The following is a 21,287-nucleotide window of genomic DNA, read 5'->3' on the forward strand; positions in this document are numbered from 1 at the left end:
CTATTACAGACCTTTTTATTTAAAAAAGTCAAATGTAATTTATTAAAAATTCTAATACCTTCACATCACTATTTTATTTGAATTATTGTCTTGAAATATTGAAAAACACAAAAATTATTAAGAAATTATTATGTGCCATTTAATATTTTAGAAATTACTTCGAAAAAAAATAATTAATTAAATATATTCTTATATTTGCTCGTTAAAATTTGAACCGAAAATAGTATTCAAATTTTATATTAAATATACTAAGAAAATCAAAACAATATTAGTTAAAATAATTTGTTTTTTTTTTTTTTTGTAAAGATTAAAAAAATAATTAAAAGTGCAAGAAAAAAACAGAATAGATGAAATACTATATACCAAGATTTAAAGAGAAGCATCCAAAAAGTTTAAATAATAAGGAATATAATTATATGAACGAATATTTCTAAAATAATAATAATAATAATAATAATAAGCTACTTTTTATGGGTTATATTTATAATTTATGAAAAGTAGCTCACATCAGTTCAAAGACCTATGCTACACTATTCTTCAATTAAAACTATCAACGTTATCAGAATGATTAAAATCAACACAGTTTCATTAAATGACTACACAACTAATTTCATCTAAAATAGAAAAAAGAAAGCCTTATACCATTGGTTGAATAGCTTCATCCAATTATAAACTCCTACTGTTTTCATTCCTTCCCTTTTGAGTTCAAACACCATAGAGACCGAAAAACCCGAATGTCAAATTTTTCGGTCTAGGATATACGTCTTAATCGATTGAGTTATATTCACGTTTGTTGTACCACCCAAGCCCACGACTAACAAATATTATCTTTTTTGGGCTTCCCTCAAGGTTTTTAAAACGCATTTGACAAGGAGAAGTTTTCATACTCTTATAAGAATGATCCATTCTCCCCTCCATGGATCTGGATCTCGCATTAGCTTTATAAAAACTTCTACTTTTGCAACCATCGAGCTTGAGGATATAAGTCGCCTTTCCTTACAAAAACTCCTATGAGAAAAAAGTTCAACCTAAATCAAATAAACGCCAGACCCACAACTAAATCCAACCTAAAGCTGCAAAGCATTCATCTCTCATGCAGGGTTTTAGGTGGTCTGTTAACTTGGATGAAGGTGTATTTGGTTGGTTTTTGGTTCTTTCCAAAGTCAGGCTAGCTGCTGCTACAACTACCTAATGGTTTACAAATGGTCAGCTATCGAGTACCTTGACCACTAGTAACAAGTGAAAGCCATGACTTTCCAAAATTTTCAAGCACTGAAACCTATTAGATGGATCAACCCAAAGATCTTTGCAAATTTACAATATTCAGAAACCAACGTATGCATCTTTTACAAAGGAACACATGGTCAGGGGCAATCCTAGGATGACCCATAAAGATCCACAGCCAAATTTGCAAGGAAACATGTGTCTGTCATGTATGATCATGATAAATGCATTCTGAGCTATGACCAAAAATCAATGAGATTCATCCTAGTTTGCATGGGTGGAAGCCAAAGATCATTTGCCAGAGCAATCAATCTATCAATTCTTATAAAATCCATTGAATGTTCTTGGATGGCTATGATTTTGTGAAAGTGAGAAGCCAGCTTATAACGTAAAAAAGAAAAAGAAAATCCATATCTTTAGTACAATGGAATGGAATGGAAGTCTGTTCAGAAATGGAGAAATCCTTAAAGCACAATTTTATTGAATGCAGCAATGTGGAGTAAATATTTGTGTTGCGCTGAGTCTAAGATAAGGAAGTTTCAAAAGTACTTGTTTGTATAACTGACACTCAATATTTGAATACCCTTCTGCTTATAGCCGTATCAGACTTACATCTTTTCATGTTCCTTTGGATCGGAATCAACCGGTTGTTTCTGTTCCTTCACCTTTCTACCATCCACAGCATCACTTGGGATATCCAGGCCCAGAGGTATCTTTCCAGGATAATTAGTCGTCGAGGAATCCGACCCAACCATACTGGCAGCATAAAAGACATAAGGATCAGGAAGAGGAATTTTTCTTTCAAGTTTAATAGCTCATAACCTCACCTTCTATCAACTATGACAATGGAACGAAGCTCGCAATTAGCAAAGCTGCAAGTAGACAAGACAATGCATACATCATTACAGAGTTGATGATATTTAAACGTTACAAAATCAAGAGCCCGTCAATGTAGCCAAGTTCAAAAACAAAATTAATGAATTTAAGTCATGAGTAAGGTTTAAAAAGATGAAGAAAGAAGAGGTCCTTTCTAGAAAAAGAGAGAAAATTGATAGAAAAAACAGACTTCATTGACGAGAAGATGAGAGCAGCATCACAATATGCTAAAGGTTACAATTTACACAAGTCAGCGGTTATGGAGTTCAAACATGGGATTTAAATTTAATAATTTGAAAGTAGGGTGCATTGAATTCACTAACTGTTTGCATATTTCCTTTTTCACCAAAGGGTGGCAGTCATTTCCAAACGCAGTTAGAGTATGAGACAAAAATCCACTATGAGTAACAACGGCTATCTCCTTCTCCTTTCTCGTCCACAACCTGCAAGAAAGTAGCAAAAAAGCTAAACCAAATTAACAAACAAGGTGATATCCGTGGAAGAATTTTGTACTGCTGTGTTCCATCAATCCACAAGTTGATATTTCCATTGATATCGGTGAATTGAGGTAATATCTTTTTTTTGAAATGTAATCCAATAATAAGGTCAAGGGGAATGGTTAATATTATCTAGACAGTGGAAGAATTATGCTAGCAATTGTAAGAACTACCAAATAAACTATACTGATTAATTATATGTTAATTCAAAGTTGAATTGCAACATTACTAGCTCGTTGAGAATAATGAAAAGAGATAACAGACAGGCAAACAGAAAACAAGGCCAACAAGAGGAGCTGAAGCCACAACAGAAAACCCGAACACCAATTGCAAAAATAGGCTCCAGTTATTAACAAGCAAGAACAAAGGAATACCCTGGAAAAATGGGAGAGGCTTTGTAGTCGATTATTGTAACCATAATAGTAGATATTGTCCTCTTTGGGTTTTCTTTTTTGGGCTTCCTCTCGAGGTTTTAAAACACGTTTACTAGGGAGAGGTTTCCACACCCTTATAAGGAATGCTTCGTTCCCCTCTCCAACCAATGTGGGATCTCACAATAATAAAGTCTATGACCGCCCTAAGGCTTAGACTCTAAACGCTTTGTAGTCAATCTTAAGAACTTAAAGTTCATATTTGCTATTAAACAGCAACAATGAAGCTGATAATTGTGAAGTGTAGGTGACACTAAAAGCTATTCTATTTTATTTCCAATCTCTATCGAAAGAATTAAGCACAAAAATATTTGACTAAATTAGAATTATACAGTCTGCATTATCCGGTTATATCTTATCAAGACATGTCTTCAACCTTTGAATCAATAAGGTAAGATCTACTGTAAAATAAACTATCAACCATTAATCCAGCCTCCAAACAAGTCAAGATTTTGTAAGAAACCATCATGCAGATTTGTCCACCGAATCTACCTCCTGTAACAGTGAATCGCGCTAAACAAATAGCCAACGACATTTCATTGAATTAGTCTAATTCTGAACTATCCTTAATCATTTAAATAGACTGAAATATGTAAGCTACATGCACAAATTTCCTTCTTCTCTCTCTTCTTCTTCTTCTTTTTTTTAATATCAGCCAGGCAGCCTCAAGAAACCAGTGTAAAAATAAGAAACTATAATAAACAAAATATTCACCAATTCAGGAACTCCAATCCTCTAGCTATCAGTTCTTCCCTTGTCTCTCTAACATCAGCCTTCCACAATACATCCTCGTCACTTTCTATCTGCATAGAACTTTGGGTGTTAATCAACAAACATAACTCATCAATCAATGTTACAATTTCTGGGAATTGAGAAGCTTAAAATGAGATCAAACGCTTCTTGAAGATTATAAAAATAAAAAAATTCCCACAGGTTATTACAATATCTCATGTACTTGCCAGTGAAAAATCAACTGCAGGGAAGAGGAATTGATAGTCACTGATGCTTCTCCTCTTATCACAAGGATGAACTCCCTGTAAGATATGTAAAGCAAATATAAACATAGAACGAATATAAGAAGCATCAGCTAAATAGCTTCTTCATAAGAATTAAGGGTAATTGAAGTTATGATATATTAGTAATCAACGCTCGACAGACTTGCATAGAAGGTGCATATGTAGATTTCTAACATCAGTAGAATTGAACAACAAGCTCATACAAAAGGCTATATGAATCAGTAAAGTCAAATAACCACAGCCCCCTGCACCACGTTTAAGCCATTTACCTTCTCAATCACAAATCAATCTACCTCCACAAATTGCATCATACACAAATGTAGCTGAGAAGAATTAAATTTAACTAACACATACCAAATGTTCACGACAAAGCTCAGCAGCAGCAATAGGTGGGCAGTTCAGACTTGAAATTGCAGCTCGTGCACTATTGCCTGCGTTTGCAATCATTAGGGGCAACACGTCCATTCCAGTTGTATAGCCTCCACCACCAAATACTCCAACAGCGGTTTGTAGAGTCCTAGAAGATAATCGACCATAAACAAAATCCCTCATATTTTCCATTTTGGCACATGATTCATTAGCGATCTAACTTGGGTTAATATCAACTTCCCAGCAAAGTATACATAATGTAACAATTAAAATCAAGCATTGAAAAGGAAGAAACTGGGTTCTGAGGAATTTAAAACATTCAACCGTTGGCTTTGTATGGGAAGAGGCACGAACACATTCATCTCTTCTTCTTTTTTGCACTGTCAAAGCATGAAAGGTAGTTGTCTTCTGATATTACAAGTATTGGTTACAGAAAATATTTCTATATAGTTTAATGTTCCTATCCTTTTTAAACTATTGCCTAGACTAAGAGCAAGTTCATGAAAAAAAGGTTTTCTACATAAAGTTGTGCATAAAAGAGTGTATGGCATTAATACCTGAGCAAAGGGGATGTTACAACCAAATCAATCCTCTTGGAGAGACCAGACTCATGAACATGCTTACGCAAATTATCGATCTGCAACAATTGAAAGATATCATATTAGTACTTCTCTGCAGGAAAAAGCATGAACTCTTCTTTTATCTTCTTTACAATTTGCATTTGCAGACCTGCTGCCATCCAAGCTGAGTAATGTGAGCATCAAAAAATTCAGGACGCATATATGCTTTATAACTCTTTTCTCCATCAACGTTGTGAATCCCCTGTGCATGCCTGACCTGGATGCATTGTTTTATAAGAGCCCTTGATTTGCGAGCAAAAGCCAAGAAAGAAGGCCATCTTGAATGCCCTTCAAGTCAAATAAAATCTGCTTCACATCTGCAATACTCATTAGATATAAAAGTAAGCAGTTCTCAAATTCGATACTAACCAGGTGAATCGTTTTACATCGATGCAGTGGATACAGACTAAGGCCTGCACCATTTTCCATATCTACGACAAACATAACTACATTAGCTAAGAGCCAAACAAATATTCAAAACAATCAAAAGTTTAGTTCATGAACTTTAAAAAATCAAACCTAACACGTGATCAACATCAATCACGACACAAACAAAACCACAGATCATAATAAATGCCAAAACTCCACGAAAACCAACAGAAGCACCCAACATTTCAGCACAAACTGAAACAAACAAAACTAAAGATGCAAAAAACAAGAATCAAAAGCACAAAAATGGAAGCTAACCGAGAGAATCGATGGAGGAGGAGAATCAAAAAGCAGCAAGAAGTTGCTGAATTGAGGTGGGGGAGATGAAAGAGAAGAGGAATTAAGGAAGAAATCGAGTGGGAGTTTGACCAATGGGAGCGATAATCCGAATATCAATATCGGTGAATTTGGTTGCCCTTTTTGTGTTCAAGATCTGTTTATTGGGTTTGGGGAATTGGCGTATCCGCCAACTGTGTGGACTCTGGATCTGAACCATTACCCATTTCTACAGTTACGCACGTGACTGTTCTTTCTCCTTCGCTCTTCCAAGTAATTTCTATATTTTAGTAACTTTCATGACTTTTTCTTAATAAAACCTTCAACCATTTTTATATTATACCAACCAAAATTGTTATCAAATTACACGTTTTAATTGTGACATAAAACGTTTTAATTAAAAAAATAGTTAGCATTAAATAAATTGACTTTTACTTATTAAATTATATTTTACATCTAAATATTAAATTTTTAACATATTTTATATTTTTTTTACCTACTGAAATTAATAATTATTCTTATGGTTGGATTAAAAGAAAAGTCTCACTTTCCACCTTCCTCTTTCTTAAGTGGAAAATTATAGATTTATATGAATATTATCGCCATTAATACGAGGTCTTTTGGAAAGTCAAAATCAAAGCCATGAGAGTTTATACTCAAAGTTCAAAAGGGACTATATCATACCATTGTGGAGAGTCGTGTTCAACTAACATAGTATCAAAGTCATGCCCTAAACTTAGTCAATAGTAAAAAATAACTAAGACTCCAAAAGAAAAAAAAGTCGAGTCTCGATTAAGAGGAAACGTACTTTGTTGAAGGAAGGTGTTGGATGAAAAGAAAAGTCCCACATTGGTTAATTTAATGGAAGATCATAAGTTTATAAGTGAGAAATACTATCTAGATTGGTATAAGTACTCTTGTAGAAGTACAAAGAGAAAAGTCACGAGAGTGCTTAAGTATTATTACGTGTCTTAAAAATTATATGATAAATAAAAATATTAATTCAAACTTATTTAAATATTTAAAAATTATCCATAAAATAAATATATATTAACAGAATATTTAATATATATATAGTAGACAAATTCGATCGTGTAAATTTTGTGCAAAAATATGCTAAATTAATATAAATACGTTTAAATTTTCAAATATTTTGTATCTTTAACCTCTAAATTTATTAGCAGAAAAACAACATATTCACCATTTACCCTATTTATTTAAAAAAAATTGTAAATTTTGAAAAGTAAGATTAAAAAAATATATAACTGACATTAATAAATAATTTTCATCCTTTTACTGCTTTTTAAAACTCTATTAAAAGTTTAAAAGTATTTTAGAAATAAAGATTCCATATAAAATTAACAATAATATATATATATATATATTAATTAATGTTTATTGGTATTATTGAAAATTTTGAAAGTTTAAAATTATTTTAAAGATAAAATACATTATTTATAAATATTTTTATTAATTTATCCGAGATGAAATGAAAATTTTGAGAGGAATAAGAAAGGAAAGAGGATGGTGTGACAAAAATATGGAGCCCATGTTGTAGCAATACAGTTCGATTATCTATTTTAGTCTATAAACTTTAAAAAATTTATCAATAGTTAAAATAAGACTCTATTTTTTATCCGAATATATAAATTTATTCACTATTTTAGTCTATAAACTTTCAAAATTTTATCAATAGTTAAAATAAGACTCTGTTTTTTATCCGAACATATAAATTTATTCGTTTTATCATTGTTTTAATTGTAATTTTAAATGTGGGTTGGAATAATAAAATTTATTGAAATTTGATACTTCGTAAATAAAAAAAAAACACAAAAACGGGGAAAATTCACCCTAAAGATAACTTTTAGAAATTAAATTATACAAATAAGAGGTTATAACTTTTCATCCTCAATTTTTTACTTGTCAAAAGCCATCAATATTAATTTAATTTAATTTTACAGTGTATTTTTTTAATTTAATTAAATAATAATAGTCTAAAAAATAGAAATTATGGGTAACAGATTAATTTTTTTTTATAGAGAAGTTGCATTAATTGGGAGTAAAAAACAATAATATATAATATAATTGGGATATTAGAAGATATTTTATGGTCCGGAAGATGATCTGATTCATTCGACGAGCAAATTTTCATATCATGGCGGAAATGGACGCTGCAGGAGCTCCGGCTACTGACACTCCTTCTTGGTTCACTCCCAAGAGGTGATTTTCTATTTGTTCGCGATGCTTTAAGATTCAATTGGTTGTTTGGTTGGCGAGAAAGTACAATTTGAATGGAGGAAGTCAAAATTGATTGATCTATCATGTTGACTTCTAAATGGAAGTTATTCAGTTTAGGATAAGACTATTTCTCGGAGATTTATGGTTTTGTTAGTGTTCATTTGGTATCTGACTAAGTTACTTAGGGAATTTTGTCTGTGAATGTTCATGATCGGTGTTTGCTTGTTTCTTTCTGGAAAAAGCGATGAATTGCGGGAGATAAATGGATATTTCGTGTGCTACATTTGATCACTTATCTCTGTCTTGAAATAGGAATTATTCGTGTAATCGAGATGCATTTGTTTTTCTAAGGGAATAATGCCGAGCTAACAATGTGCAAAATAAGAGGAATAGCGCTTTAATCGGGAACCCTTGATATCTGGTCGTTTCTTGCGAGCATAGATCACCTGCAATTCAATTGGTTGGATGGTAATATTGTAAAGTCGCATGCTGTCAGTCCACCCCTCTGGTTTTCATTTTGATTAATGGATATCTTTTGTTTGCAATGGTGCTTCCCGAATGATTGCAATAGGCTTCCATCTCGTCTGTGGTCACTAGTTCCAAGACTCAGGTCTTATGGGACAATGGTAGGAAGAATGAGTGGAGAGAATTTGGAGACTTTTAAAGACAGGCATAGGAACATAAAGGAATTTATTGCTTTAACTAGGTTCATAGGGTCGAATTGGTATAGCCTCACTAATTATATTTTCCATTTATCTAGTTAATTTTACCCTTTGGAGTACCTTTTTTTAACTTCATTGGGAGATTTCTTTTCCTTTCGAGCATGCATTATTTAATGACATTCAGATTCATATGAAAAAAGTTACCGAAACAAGTCAGGTTTTGTTTAGTATGGTGCTCATTGAATAAGCATTACTATTGCCTATTGGTGTAATCTACGAAAGGACTCGGGAATAAATGAGAATATTCATTGTATTTGTTAACAAAGTCATCATGCTTTCATTTCTTTTACTAGATGCTTGGACTCTTGGTTTTTAATCCTTACTTTTAGCACTATGATTAATTGGAAATTCTATCCATTTGTCTGGGGCTAATAGGAGATAAGGGTTTTGGTAATAGTTGTCGAAGTGCTGAAATATTACATACTGGTTACGGGAACAATGGATTAATTATAAACTATCCAGAATGGTTTGAGTATCAACCTTTTAGGATGCTGTGGGCTCCATTAAGTACAATTGTTAGAATGATATCTTTATGCCTTTTTGAAGCTGAAGTGGCTCCAGACTCCTGACCAGAGGATTAATATAACGTCTTCAACTATTAAGTGAAAGTTATGTCATGCTACTAATTTTTTAAGTTTTCAGGACTTTTTTTTTGGACCTTTTTATAGTCAGTAATCAGTTCATTTAACTTTAACTAGGGTGCAGACTCGTCCTATAGTCCATTGTCTCGTGTTTTTCTTTTAACAATATGTGTGATTGGAGATTTGGACTTCTAACCTCTTGGTGTATTGTCAGGCATGTTGTCTTGTGTACATTTTTTTTTTCAACAATATGTTTTATGCTACTTGAGCCATGCTTATGATGTCATATTGTCTTGTGTTGTACTTTTAGTTACCAGTAGTTTGGATAAATAAGTGTCATGTACTGCAAATTGATAACTTGAGAATTTTCTTTTATTTCTTAATCTCTACAGGCTTCTTGCTATATTCTGTGTAATCAACTTGTTAAATTACATAGATCGAGGAGCAATAGCTAGCAATGGTGTGAATGGAAGTCAAGGAACTTGCACAGCAAGTGGTACTTGCACATCTGGTACCGGGATACAGTAAGATATAGAAGCCTTTCAAAATAAATGGTGCTGGATATTTACCATGATGATTTTCTTTCTATTTTAAAATAGTTAGAATATAAAAAGAATAAAACAAATATTCTCAAATTATAACTCGTTAAGAAATCTTTAAAGTTATGAGATCGCAAGAATTACTCGTTAATCTACCCTACATGGATTAACAGATTTGAACACTCATTTTGGGCCATTAGGCACACACATGCTTAATTGTGCAGAAGTTTACATGTAATCTTTTTTTTTTACAAAAACAAAGTTTCTAGTAATATATCATTCTCTATCGTGATAATTTTCTCTTTAAGTCTACAAGTGTATTTGGTCCCTATATATACTTAATTGTAGACATAAGAAAAGTAGGATAAATTTATCATGTAATGGACTAGTAAATTCGCCTTCATTTTCAACTAATAAGGTAAAAAAAATGTAATATTCCATATATAAAGAGTAATTCAAGTATTTGTTATTTTATGCTCTTTACTTTTAGATGATTTTTTAGCACTGTGTTTCATTTGATTGAATTTTTATATTATGGTTAGGTATCTCATAAAAAAAGTTACGGTTAACGATATAATTGGTAGAGATGCTTGTTAATAAATAAATGTCAATCCACAATTATGGCTTGCTCACCCCAACGTATGGCTCCATCCTTGGCTCGACACATTTTGAAGTTTGAGCTTTCATATCCAAACCTTATTGAATCACTGATATTGGAGATTTAGGTTGGAGAGGAACTATGGGATCTTAGTAACAAGGGAAAAAATTGGGAGGAATTTGGAAATGGTTGACAAATCTAGATTAATGCATTTTTTTTGGTGCTCTGTAGAAAAGTTTTTTTTGTAACTACATCATTTCTGTTATTAACTCAGATTGGAGTATTTTTTTTTTTTTTTTTTAATGAGGTCCGCGAGTTTTAGACTTCTGCAAGTTTTTCTCTAAATCAATGAAAAATTCGATGTTTTTATTTTTAAAAAAGAACTATACTTGTGTCATCAATTTAGGCCTGAATATGTCTTTGGATTTAAAGTATTATGATAAATAAATGTGGGAATTATTTCCTGAAGAACTTGGTCTCCTAAATATAATATTTAGCTCCATACTTGCACAACAATTTGCACTTTAGACATTTCCTAGGCAATGTTGACATCCAAGGGCTAGTTATTTGTGAAACTGAAAGACGCTAATCATTTTTTGAGCTATTTATTTTTTCATGTCATGTAGGCCCTATTGGTTGCTGGTGTTGACATCATTGTATGTTAAATGTTGTTGTGAAATTATCTTATGTTAATATGACTGATGGCATAAACTATTTCTGTACCTGACTATTTTTTGTGTCAAATTATTTATAGAGGTGAGTTTAGCTTGAGCAATTTTGAGGATGGGGTTCTTTCTTCAAGTTTCATGGTTGGACTTCTAGTTTCTTGTCCAATATTTGCAACACTAGCAGAACGGTAAGTCAAGGCATGTTCTAAACTGATAGGAATTTCATATATTTGTATATGTTGCTCATTTTTGCCAAAGTAAGTTTGGCTCAACGGCATGTACTCCTTCCCTTGAGGTCAGAGGTTCAAAGTCCCGAACGCCCGTCATGTTGAATTAAAATTGAAAAAATTTCGAGAATTAAAGGTTTAGCCAGGTATTTATTATTATTGTTATTGTTACTTTTAATGAGAAATCAAGCTTTCATCTAGAGAATATGAAAGAATACAAAAGGGCATATGAAAGAACAACCCACCAAGAGGAGGCCAAACAACTAGCTATACAAACATCCCTCAGTTCAAATAATATGACTTGGCAGATAATTACGAAAAGAGCATTATGCATAACAAGCAACCAATTCTCCTCCCATGATCTCTCACAATCCTTAAAAATTCTATCATGTCACTCGATCCAGAGGCCCCAAAGGACTGCGAAAAAGCTAGTCTGCCATGAAATCCGGCCCCCATCATGAAAAGGTAGATGCTGTGAAACCTCTTCACTATAGAATTGCAATCCCTATTCCTAGCCAAACGAACATCAAACAACTGGAAAAGCTGCCTCAAACAGACTGGGCAAATTGGCAGGTCCTGAGTTTATTAAGAAGGTCCTCAATAGCACTTTTATAGAGAACTCACCAATTTGGACCCCACCACAAAGAAAAAACGCCAGTGAATTTTCAAAGGAGGTTGTTTTCTGAGGTTAAAGTGAACTAAAGTATCTGAATATGATAAAATTTTGGAGCATGATGTCAGTGTCATTGTGGTAATGGAGAAAAATTGAACATTTTTTTTTTTATGTGCATGTGTGCGTGTTCTTCTTATTCTTCTTTATTCTTTTATTTTATTATTATCTTTTTGGCAGAATCAACCCATTCAGGCTCATTGGGGTTGGATTATCAGTTTGGACTTTTGCTGTTATTGGCTGTGCTGCTTCATTTAATTTCTGGTCCATTTCAATATGCCGCATGTGAGTAATATTCTTTTCTCTTTCCTCCTTCCCTTCACGTTTGTGTTCTATTTTTCAAATCCACTTTTTGCAGATTGGTTATTGATTTTGGCATTGTAAAGAATTTTCTTTAATTTGAGCTATTTTTTTGTTTTAATTTTGGCTCTTGCACTTCATTGCTTGCTTTAGGTTGGTTGGTGTTGGTGAAGCATCATTTGTAAGTCTTGCTGCACCGTTCATTGATGATAATGCACCTGCTTCTCAGGTTACATTCCTTTCATGTATTTGTTGTATTTCTGGCTTGTGCCCGTTAGTGTTTCCCTTATGATATACAAATTCGCAAGTGTTGTATACTGACATCATGTTTATAGCACAAGAATGTGATTTTTCAAGTTCTATAATAATGGATAGTCGGGTATACTCTTCTTCTGTTTCATAGGACATCAGTGGCATTAAATTTATCAAACTGTGATATTTCATTTGGGAACTCAAGCATAGAATGTAAAATTTAAAAATGTTAGTGGATCAGTGCTTCTTCTAATTTTCTTAGTTAATTCTTTGTACTTTTGGTTACTTTTTCCTTCCAGAAATCAGCTTGGCTTGGAATATTTTACATGTGTATACCTAGTGGGTATGCAATTGGCTATATCTTTGGTGGATTGGTAAATTCTTTTCTCATCATTTTCCTTTTAAACTTCATGAATATATTGAATGAATTAAAAAAAAAAAAAAATCATTCCTAATGCTGTTTCTCTTTTACGTCTCCCATAAAGTGTGCATCCATGTTTTTATTTGATCACTCGTATAATATTCTTCACTAAGTATAGGTTGGAGGTAATTATAATTGGCGTATTGCATTTGTTGGAGAGGCCATTTTGATGCTTCCCTTTGTCATTCTGGGATTTGTTATAAAGCCTTTGCAACTGAAAGGTACGTCCAGAACTGTGACTTCAAGCAACTTAACGGTTTCTAAACGACTTTAAGTTCAGGATTTTCTCCTTCTGGATCATATGGAAAGCTGAGATCTGCGGATTTGGTTGCCTCGGAAGTTCAAGGTACTTCGTTTCAGGACTCTATTAAGCTATATAATAAGATTCTAAATCATTTCTTTGATACATATAAAAAATATTAAAGAGATACTCGTATCCTCTTTAAGCACATGACCTCAGCTAAGAATTCTATAAGAAGGAATTATGGAATTGTTCTTCAAATCACTGTTGTGAGAGCCCGAGTCTCCTCCCAATCTCCAGATTGTTAATCACAACTTCCAATTCTGTAATTAATTTCTAACCACAACTCTGAAAATAGTGTATTGACTTTAGACTACCTTCAACTGGGTGTTTTCGTGCATGTGAACCACTAGAAGATGGGGACACACTTTTCCAACTGCCATCATATGAAAAGTTTTTTGAAATTGTCAATATAATATATTTCTATCTTTCATTATTCCATAGAATTTTTTATTTGTCATATTTTTGAATTGTTCATTCAAATTCACCATTCCCCATATAATTTTATATAGAAGTTCTTTTATTTTAAATTGAATTGCATTTTATTTATTTATTTAAATTTAGATTTAATAATTTAAATAATTTGCATAAATGTTAAATGAATATATATCTATATATGTTTGAAAAGAATAAAAAAATTAAATAAAAAATAATATGTAGGCTATTACCTTTGAGAAAGTGATCGGAACATGGGATAAAACTCTATTTCTCATACTTTCACTCATTGATTCATTAATTGTTAAGATTAGGTTAGGTAGATATATTTTTATCTCACAAAGTCCTAGAATTAAAAAAACGATGAATTTGAAAATTTGGGGAAGAGAGTGATAAGAGATCAAGTTATCAAAAATTGTTTTTCTCGTTAAGTCGAATTGATTTATCAATGATTCAGTAAATGGATCGATGTTCAATTTGTAGATGTAGATGTAGATGTATCAGTCAAATAAATTTCGTGGGGATGTGGCTCATCATTTTAATTAGAGTCGGTCTTATGATGAAACAATTCATTGAATAAACCTAATCCAATATCAAAAATCCATTTTAACTCTAATCAATAGGTAAATTCATTTTTTTTTTTTTGTTTCTGAATGAACGACCGTGTGAATAATATATATTTATGTACATATCTTATTATTTGTAATTTATAATAATTAGAATATATATATCTTATTATTTGTAATTTATAATAATTATATACATTAGACTCCTTATTGCTAGTGGCTTATTCAAAAATTGAATTAAATAAAATAGGCTTTTTTAACTCAATGGTAGAGTACGCCAGGGTAAAGCATCAGTTGAAATCCGACCAGGGCTTTGGCTTTTTTCATAAACTCCAGCCAGATCCGTAGAACAATCAACCGGGTGTTTTCCTGCATGTGAACCACATGGTAGTTGACATGAACTCCTAATATTATCGTTCAAAGCCCACAAGGAGCTAAACTAGCTGCAAAAAAAATATAGTGCCTAACTTCATTTCGTTTACACAAAAGAAACTAATTTGGATGGAGAGCCCTATTGGGGAATCTTGTATGTATCAATTCTCCTGTGTTTATCCACCTACTATGGGAAGACCTTCACCTTTGGAGTTTTATGATTCCAACTTGTTTTTGTGAGTTTGGAGGTAGGATAACCTGCATCCAAAACATGCAAATTGAGATTTCAATTTTCTTCGCCATTTGGATAATGAAAGGTGAAGAATTCTCAGAAGCATACATTTGAGCCGCTGGTCCCAGCCCAAACATCTTTCCAGTTTTTATGCCGTTTCCCACCTTAGAGCCCTGAAAGCCTCTGTGTAATTTCTCGAAGCTTTATAATAGTATTCCAAAGATGGAAGTTTTGACTTTTGTTTTGTAGATTTTCAGTATTAGTATGCTTTTTCAGAGGACTCTGTTATCAGATTACGCTTATTGCTTCACATGAGGCACGTATTGCTACGATAGAAACCTCTTGATTATTGATGCTTTCTTTGCTTAACTTTTGATTCTAGCTCAATTAGCTGAGAATATCACTGTCACGTATTAATTGGTAAAAGCGAAAATATCTCTTTGCCTGCATCTTAATTTGGCTTTACATGTCTATGAACTCAGAGACGGAAGCTTCAAATGGCAACGGTGGTGCATTCTCCATTGCTGAAGATAGCTCAGTGAAATCTTCCAGGTAAGGAGGATTGCTAGAGTTTGGCATCTGGTAGCTCAGTGAAACATAGACACTTCCATTTGTCTAACCTGTGACCCACGGAGGTGTTCTTATTTCGCCAAAGGCAAATACACTTTTTTCTATAAGTAACTTCAGATTGCAAATCATCATGAGTCTTCTTGTGCTGAAGTGAATATATTTTCTTATCTTTCGGTGAACTTAGAGTTTCTGATTATTCTTAGAAGTTAAGGGACATTCTTTTTATTGTTAACCTACATATTCTAATATTTTATCATATAATTATTCTTGAAAGTAACAAATAGTAAATGCCTAGAGATTGGACTTCAAATTTTGTTGGCGAAGTCCTAATGGAACTTCACACTAAGTACATGGTCCTTTTTTATGTGAACACTTTGTTAAAGAAATAAATATATGAAGAATGGGGCTGGATCTGACCTCTAGTGCCTTGAAAGTTGATAGCATTATTACAAGAAAAAGGCTTTCCAATCATTTCATTTCAGAAACAAGGGTACTTTGGCAGTAACCTTGTGTCCATTGCCAATAAAGCCCGAACAGAAGACTTGAGATATTGATCTCCGAATAATCGAACAATCTGAAGATAGATAACATGCTCTGTTTTTCTTTCTAACCATGTTTCCCAAAAATATCCGTGATACTGGTAGTTTACATTCCAAAGTCCCACCCATATGATCAGAGCCTCAAATGGAACTAAAAAGTATGGAACTTATAATCAAGTATTGAATTAGAATGAAACCTATTGTGAAGCCTCTTCCATACATTGGCTACAAAATTACAAAATAAAAAATGAATAGTATTTTCTTGTCTTCCAATTGAAAATGTATGATTTTGCATCACATATTGAAGTTATGTAGATTTCTTGTCTCATCTTCCATTGCGGTACAGTTCATTCTGATTGAGTGGGAAGATTTAGTTCCCCCTTTGAATGTGATTTTGTGCAATATTCTTCTAACAATTTCTTATCATTTTGATCGAGACAGATGACAACCAAGCAGAGGTTATTAGTAAATGATCAAATTATTCATCATTTTCTTTTAAACTACATTGTCATCTTTTCAAAATGAATTTATTAAAAATATTTATTACTCACCTGATATAATCTCCCCTTAATAGCATAGCAATAGCATGCCATGCAGCGGTAGGATTTCCACATTACAATTGTTAAGCTGTGTATTGATTTCACCTATTCTTAATTTGTAACAGCTTTGCTACTAATGGGAGGAATCAGCTCTCAAAATTTGGGAAAGAAATGAAAGAACTCTTGGTCAATAAGGTTTATGTTATTAACGTTTTAGGTATCTTGTTCACCTGCTCTAAACCCATTTCCATTTACTGTGAATGTAATGACTAGGAGTTTGTGCGACATTGTCCCCTGTTTTCTGAGGGCTTGGAGTTTCTATTTTAGGTTATATGGCATACAATTTTGTCTTAGGCGCGTATTCATACTGGGGACCTAAAGCTGGTTACAGTATCTATCATCTGGTGAGATTTTCTTATAGTTAATCAACCATTTTCTTATATGTGAGATCGCTAGAACTTTTGCACTTGCAAGATTTGTGTAGATAAAGTTGGGATCTTTTGCAGAGCAATGCTGACTTGGTGTTTGGAGGAATAACGGTGGTATCTGGAATATTGGGCACACTAGGAGGAGGCTATGTTCTGGACTTTATGAGTAACACCATTTCAAATGGTTTCAAGGTTGGCTTTTGTGTGAATTGTGATTATGGATCCACACGTTACAATCTTTTCCCATGATTGCATAGCTTTCTCAAGAAGTTTTAGAATGAACTGATCATACTTTATACTATAGTGGCACGAGGAAGAATTTGCTTCTTTTTTTTTTTTTTTCCATCTTTTTCATATTCCATCCCTTTAATTGCTGTGTCTTATACATTGGGAAAATGTACATAAAGTTCTTAGTGAGGTATGCTAGTAATGGTGTCCACCAATATTGTCGATTCACCAAGTTGAGAAATCTCTGGGGATTCCTGATGTTTTCTCAAATCTAACCTGCTATCAACCTATGAATTTTTTTTCATTCCATTTTATAAACATGGATGTCAATCTTAATCTGACTTTCTCACTCAAATTGTGCTGCAGCTTCTCTCTGTAACAACCTTTGTCGGGGCAATACTTTGCTTCAGTGCCTTCTGTTTTGAGAGTGTTTACATTTACCTAGCCCTATTTTCAATTGGTGAACTATTCGTTTTTGCTATTCAGGTAATAGATCGTTCTTCCCCAAATTTTTCTTGGTTGATTTCTCATCATCCCTTTTCTACACTAGTTTCTCTTAATGAAATTCTGCAATAACTTACGGAAATGGTATCTGAATTTCTTTAATTGCAAAGGAGGCTTCTGTGGGACTTAAATTGGAACTTTAATTCAAGAGTACATAATTTCTTGCTTTGTGGTCCCAAATTCTGTAAGCAAACTCTTATGTGAAGGAAACTCATTATGTAGAGAAAAGTTTGATTCATATTGAAGAAAGAAATAAAACTCACAAATCTCAATTTAAACTATGGATAACAAAGAAAACCAGTCATAAATTCACAAACTATACCCAAACGTGTGTACCCACAACACTTGCTGACCTAGACTTAGATCTCCAATTATAACTTATAATTAAAGGGATTATAACTGAAAAAAGAAATTGAAAGGGAAAGCCATGTAAGCAAACTTTCTAACAAATTAACTTGGGATATTTCACCGGTAATTACGAGAAATGTGAAATCTATTGAGAAGGAGGGGGCCATGACAATGCTTTTCTTTCTGAGCCACCTTATTTTGTTGTCTTTTAATCTTATGATTGAGTATATAATTTATTTGTCACAACCCCCGTATCATTACACTTCTTTATCCCAGTATTTGGAGTTGTCATGAACTTTTATCTTTTCCAGGGTCCTGTAAATTATATTAATCTGGAGGCCGTTAAACCAAGTCTAAGGCCACTATCTATGGCCATGTCTACTGTTGCAATCCACATCTTTGGAGACGTGCCATCCTCGCCTCTTGTCGGAGTTCTTCAGGTTTTCATTTTTCCTTCCACTTTGAATCTTATTTCATCTTTTTGAACTACTCAGTAATAAAGACGTTTTAGCTGTGTACTTGTTTCGGTTGGACTTCATGTTATGACAAGTTCTGCAACACAATAGGGTGCCTTTTCCTGTTAGTTTTTCTCCAAGCCAATTTAGAAAATATAGTGTGATGGGGTGAACTTAAGTGTCTTGGGTTAAAAGTTCTTAAGCCTTGAGGGTGCTCGTGAGAGAGTGCTGGGTCAACAAGAGCCGTACAAAGAAGAACCTTACATTTACAACTTTGATCCCCCAAATTCTCATACAAAGATCTTCATTACGACCATCTTTTCTTGCAATCGGTTTAATATACGAGGAACAGTAAAGACATTGGAATTTTAAGGCCATACTATCTATAATCTTTATCTCTAGAGGGTGGGCATAATTCAAAATATTGCAAGAGGCAGCCCCTCCACCTATTCATTCATCAAGTTCCGTCCCAAACCAAAAGTTCTAGCTAGTTGTGCCACTATTCCACATAAATTGAACTGAAAAACCTTTAGTTTGCTAAAGCATAAAGATCAGGGAACATAATGAGATATGTAATAGAACAGAACACCAAAAATCTTCCCAAAATAGCATGGTTGCTCCATCTCCCAACTTAAACACGAGGAACTTGTAAACGCAGGAAAATTTTGGCAATTGACTTCCATGGGTTTTCTTTATTTTTTGAAGTGGTATAGCTGCATGCACTAATGAAAAACCAAAGAAATCTTAGCCATGGCTCACAGTTATTTGTGCCAAAATGCCTCAGATTCTTTTGGATACCTTCAAAGCCACTTGGGAATAGGGATTGCATTTTTACAATCATCCAGCTAACCGGAAGAAATCCTTAATCATTTTGTCGAACTTGTGTTTCACTCTAAAGCATTAAAAAAGAAAAAAAGAACGCATTATTTTAAAAAAGTTATCTAAAACTCACCCTAAAGAATAAAGAGTTCAGTAGGTAGATTAGGATACACATCTTGCATTTTTAAATAGTGAATATTTTAGGCACTGTTTGGTAACTTTTTTTTTTATTTTTAGTATCATCTTTCTTAAATAAATATTTGTATTCTTAACTATTTTTAAAAAATTACTTCTTTTAGATTTCAAACTTCACCGGGTTTTTAAAACAAATATAAAAAAAGTAGATAACAAAACAAAAGGAAAAACTCATAATTGAAAGTAGTATTTATAAGCTTAATTTTTTTTTTTTTTTTTTTTTTAAAGAAAAACAAAGTCTTGATAACTATTTGATTTTTGAAAATTAAGCCTATACTACTTTCCCTTTTGAGTTTTTTTGTTTTGTTATTTTTTTTTTTCCTCCAAAGTTTTAAAAGCTAAAAAAGTATGTTTTTGTTCTTAGAATTTGGGTAAGAATTCAAATGTTTTCATAAGAAGGATGAAACTTGTCGTAAAGAAATGGATAAGAAAACCAACACAATTTTTTTTAATCAGATAGTTATAAAACATGACCTTAAACTCTTAAGTTCTTCTGATAACTTGAAGTCTCAAATGGTGTTCTTACGATTGTGCAGGACCATGTTAACAACTGGAGGGTGACTTCTCTTATTCTTACAGCTATCTTGTTTCCAGCAGCTCTAATATGGTTTGCAGGTAAGCTTTTATTTCGTTTATTATTTTAAGCTATTTACATTGACCCCTTCAATGGTAGATGAAATTTTTTAGATACTACAATTATATTCAACATATCATTTTAATACGGTCACTAGTCTATGATATTTAGCATAAAATTATGGGAAGTGTTTCATAGTATTGGATATGATTGTGTTACATGGTTAGGGCAGCTTGTTTCTGTAGATGTTGCATAATAATTGGGTACCTCTAGCAATCTTGATGCTTTGGCACCTAAATTTTGGAAGAAATTGTTGCATAGATTTTTAAGAATGTCAAATTTGTATGGTGGGCCAATATGTTGATTGAAATTAAGGGATTTTTTGTGGAAGAAATTTTTTTAGAGCTGAAGGACACAGTAGTATATGACCTATAGAGAACAGATCCCATTCAAGTAATGTTATGATTTTTTGTACAAGAAATTTAATTAATTATTATTTTAAAATAATAATTTTCGCAAGGAAAAATGAAAGAATAAAAAGGGACATTTCTCATGAACTTCAACTTGTTTGCACTGGCAGGTGTATTTCTACCCAGTGTAAAGTCATTGGATGACAACGATCATCACGAAGATTCTACAATGAATCAGTCAAGCACGACACCGTTGCTCGAAGAAAAGTTGATTAATATCGCTGAATCTTCTTCCCAACCATAAATTTGGTTTCTCTAACTCCATGCTCGTGGACTGCTGGGGTTTGCATAGTTTTTTCACAGCTGTTCTTTTGTAAGTATGTTCTTTTAACACGGTTAGGACGTATGTGTATTTAAAAAAACTAGACTACGTATAATTGGCTAGCAAAAAAACTAGGGCCGATTGATAAATGTAGCTCACCCTATATTTAAAGAACAGGACTAGGTACGGTTGGTTAACTCAAATTCATTGGTGTATAAGATATTTGTTTGTTTGTTTAGAAGAATTTAACTGCAATCTTAGTTTGAAACATATGACATTTGCCTCATCGTATCAAGTTCTTCAATCAGATAATGTAGAGTTTGAGGTTTTATCAGCTGAGAAATCACACAGTCAATATTCGAAAGTGATTGCAGCTTTATGGAATACATTGCTCTCATGCTGTTGCAGCCATTGCCTGCCTCATGGAGAATAGATATCTATGCTTTTATAGAGAGATGCTCTACGATTTTTGGTTACTGGGAAGCATATGCTTAAG

General features: G+C 33.0%; 2 protein-coding genes across 4 annotated transcripts; one reads left to right on the forward strand and one right to left on the reverse strand.

Annotated features, from left to right (window-relative positions):
• Window positions 1-1,672: 1,672 nt before the first annotated feature.
• On the reverse strand, window positions 1,673-5,968 carry LOC111486951 (phosphoglycerate mutase-like protein 1). 3 transcript variants are annotated; one of them, XM_023134135.1, is made up of 10 exons: window positions 5,740-5,968; window positions 5,403-5,465; window positions 5,143-5,250; window positions 4,971-5,050; window positions 4,399-4,561; window positions 3,988-4,062; window positions 3,743-3,831; window positions 2,424-2,543; window positions 2,052-2,096; window positions 1,673-1,980 (listed from the first exon to the last, which is right to left on the reverse strand). In XM_023134135.1, exons 2-10 carry the CDS (start codon window positions 5,460-5,462, stop codon window positions 1,833-1,835), a joined length of 888 nt encoding a protein of 295 aa, XP_022989903.1. In that variant the 5' UTR covers window positions 5,463-5,465; window positions 5,740-5,968; the 3' UTR covers window positions 1,673-1,832. The 3 variants fall into 3 exon arrangements, with proteins under 3 accessions (XP_022989903.1, XP_022989911.1, XP_022989921.1); XM_023134143.1 differs by having other exon boundaries at window positions 5,403-5,464; window positions 5,721-5,968; XM_023134153.1 differs by having other exon boundaries at window positions 5,143-5,321; window positions 5,740-5,967.
• Window positions 5,969-7,850: 1,882 nt separating this feature from the next.
• LOC111484474 (probable sphingolipid transporter spinster homolog 2) lies at window positions 7,851-21,061 on the forward strand. Its single transcript, XM_023131099.1, has 16 exons — window positions 7,851-7,958; window positions 9,672-9,803; window positions 11,171-11,272; window positions 12,162-12,266; window positions 12,435-12,510; window positions 12,833-12,907; window positions 13,073-13,175; window positions 13,235-13,300; window positions 15,343-15,412; window positions 16,634-16,725; window positions 16,836-16,912; window positions 17,015-17,128; window positions 17,531-17,650; window positions 18,328-18,456; window positions 20,022-20,100; window positions 20,640-21,061. Exons 1-16 carry the CDS (start codon window positions 7,894-7,896, stop codon window positions 20,771-20,773), a joined length of 1,539 nt encoding a protein of 512 aa, XP_022986867.1. The 5' UTR covers window positions 7,851-7,893; the 3' UTR covers window positions 20,774-21,061.
• Window positions 21,062-21,287: the final 226 nt, after the last annotated feature.

The sequence above is a fragment of the Cucurbita maxima genome, unplaced genomic scaffold (genome assembly GCF_002738345.1).
Source record: "Cucurbita maxima cultivar Rimu unplaced genomic scaffold, Cmax_1.0 Cma_Scf00001, whole genome shotgun sequence".
Lineage (NCBI taxonomy): Eukaryota > Viridiplantae > Streptophyta > Magnoliopsida > Cucurbitales > Cucurbitaceae > Cucurbita > Cucurbita maxima.

Bases quoted from the DNA above. Each gene is read 5' to 3' on its own strand.
- LOC111484474 (XM_023131099.1), top strand. From the start codon at position 7,894: ATGGCGGAAATGGACGCTGCAGGAGCTCCGGCTACTGACACTCCTTCT. The intron at 7,959-9,671 runs GTGATTTTCTAT...TAATCTCTACAG, and splicing joins TCTTGGTTCACTCCCAAGAG to GCTTCTTGCTATATTCTGTG. The intron at 17,129-17,530 runs GTTGGCTTTTGT...ATTGTGCTGCAG, and splicing joins CCATTTCAAATGGTTTCAAG to CTTCTCTCTGTAACAACCTT.
- LOC111486951 (XM_023134135.1), bottom strand. From the start codon at position 5,462: ATGGAAAATGGTGCAGGCCTTAGTCTGTATCCACTGCATCGATGTAAA. The intron at 4,063-4,398 runs GTATGTGTTAGT...CATATCTTACAG, and splicing joins AGCTTTGTCGTGAACATTTG to GGAGTTCATCCTTGTGATAA. The intron at 3,832-3,987 runs GCAAGTACATGA...AGTTCTATGCAG, and splicing joins CTGCAGTTGATTTTTCACTG to ATAGAAAGTGACGAGGATGT.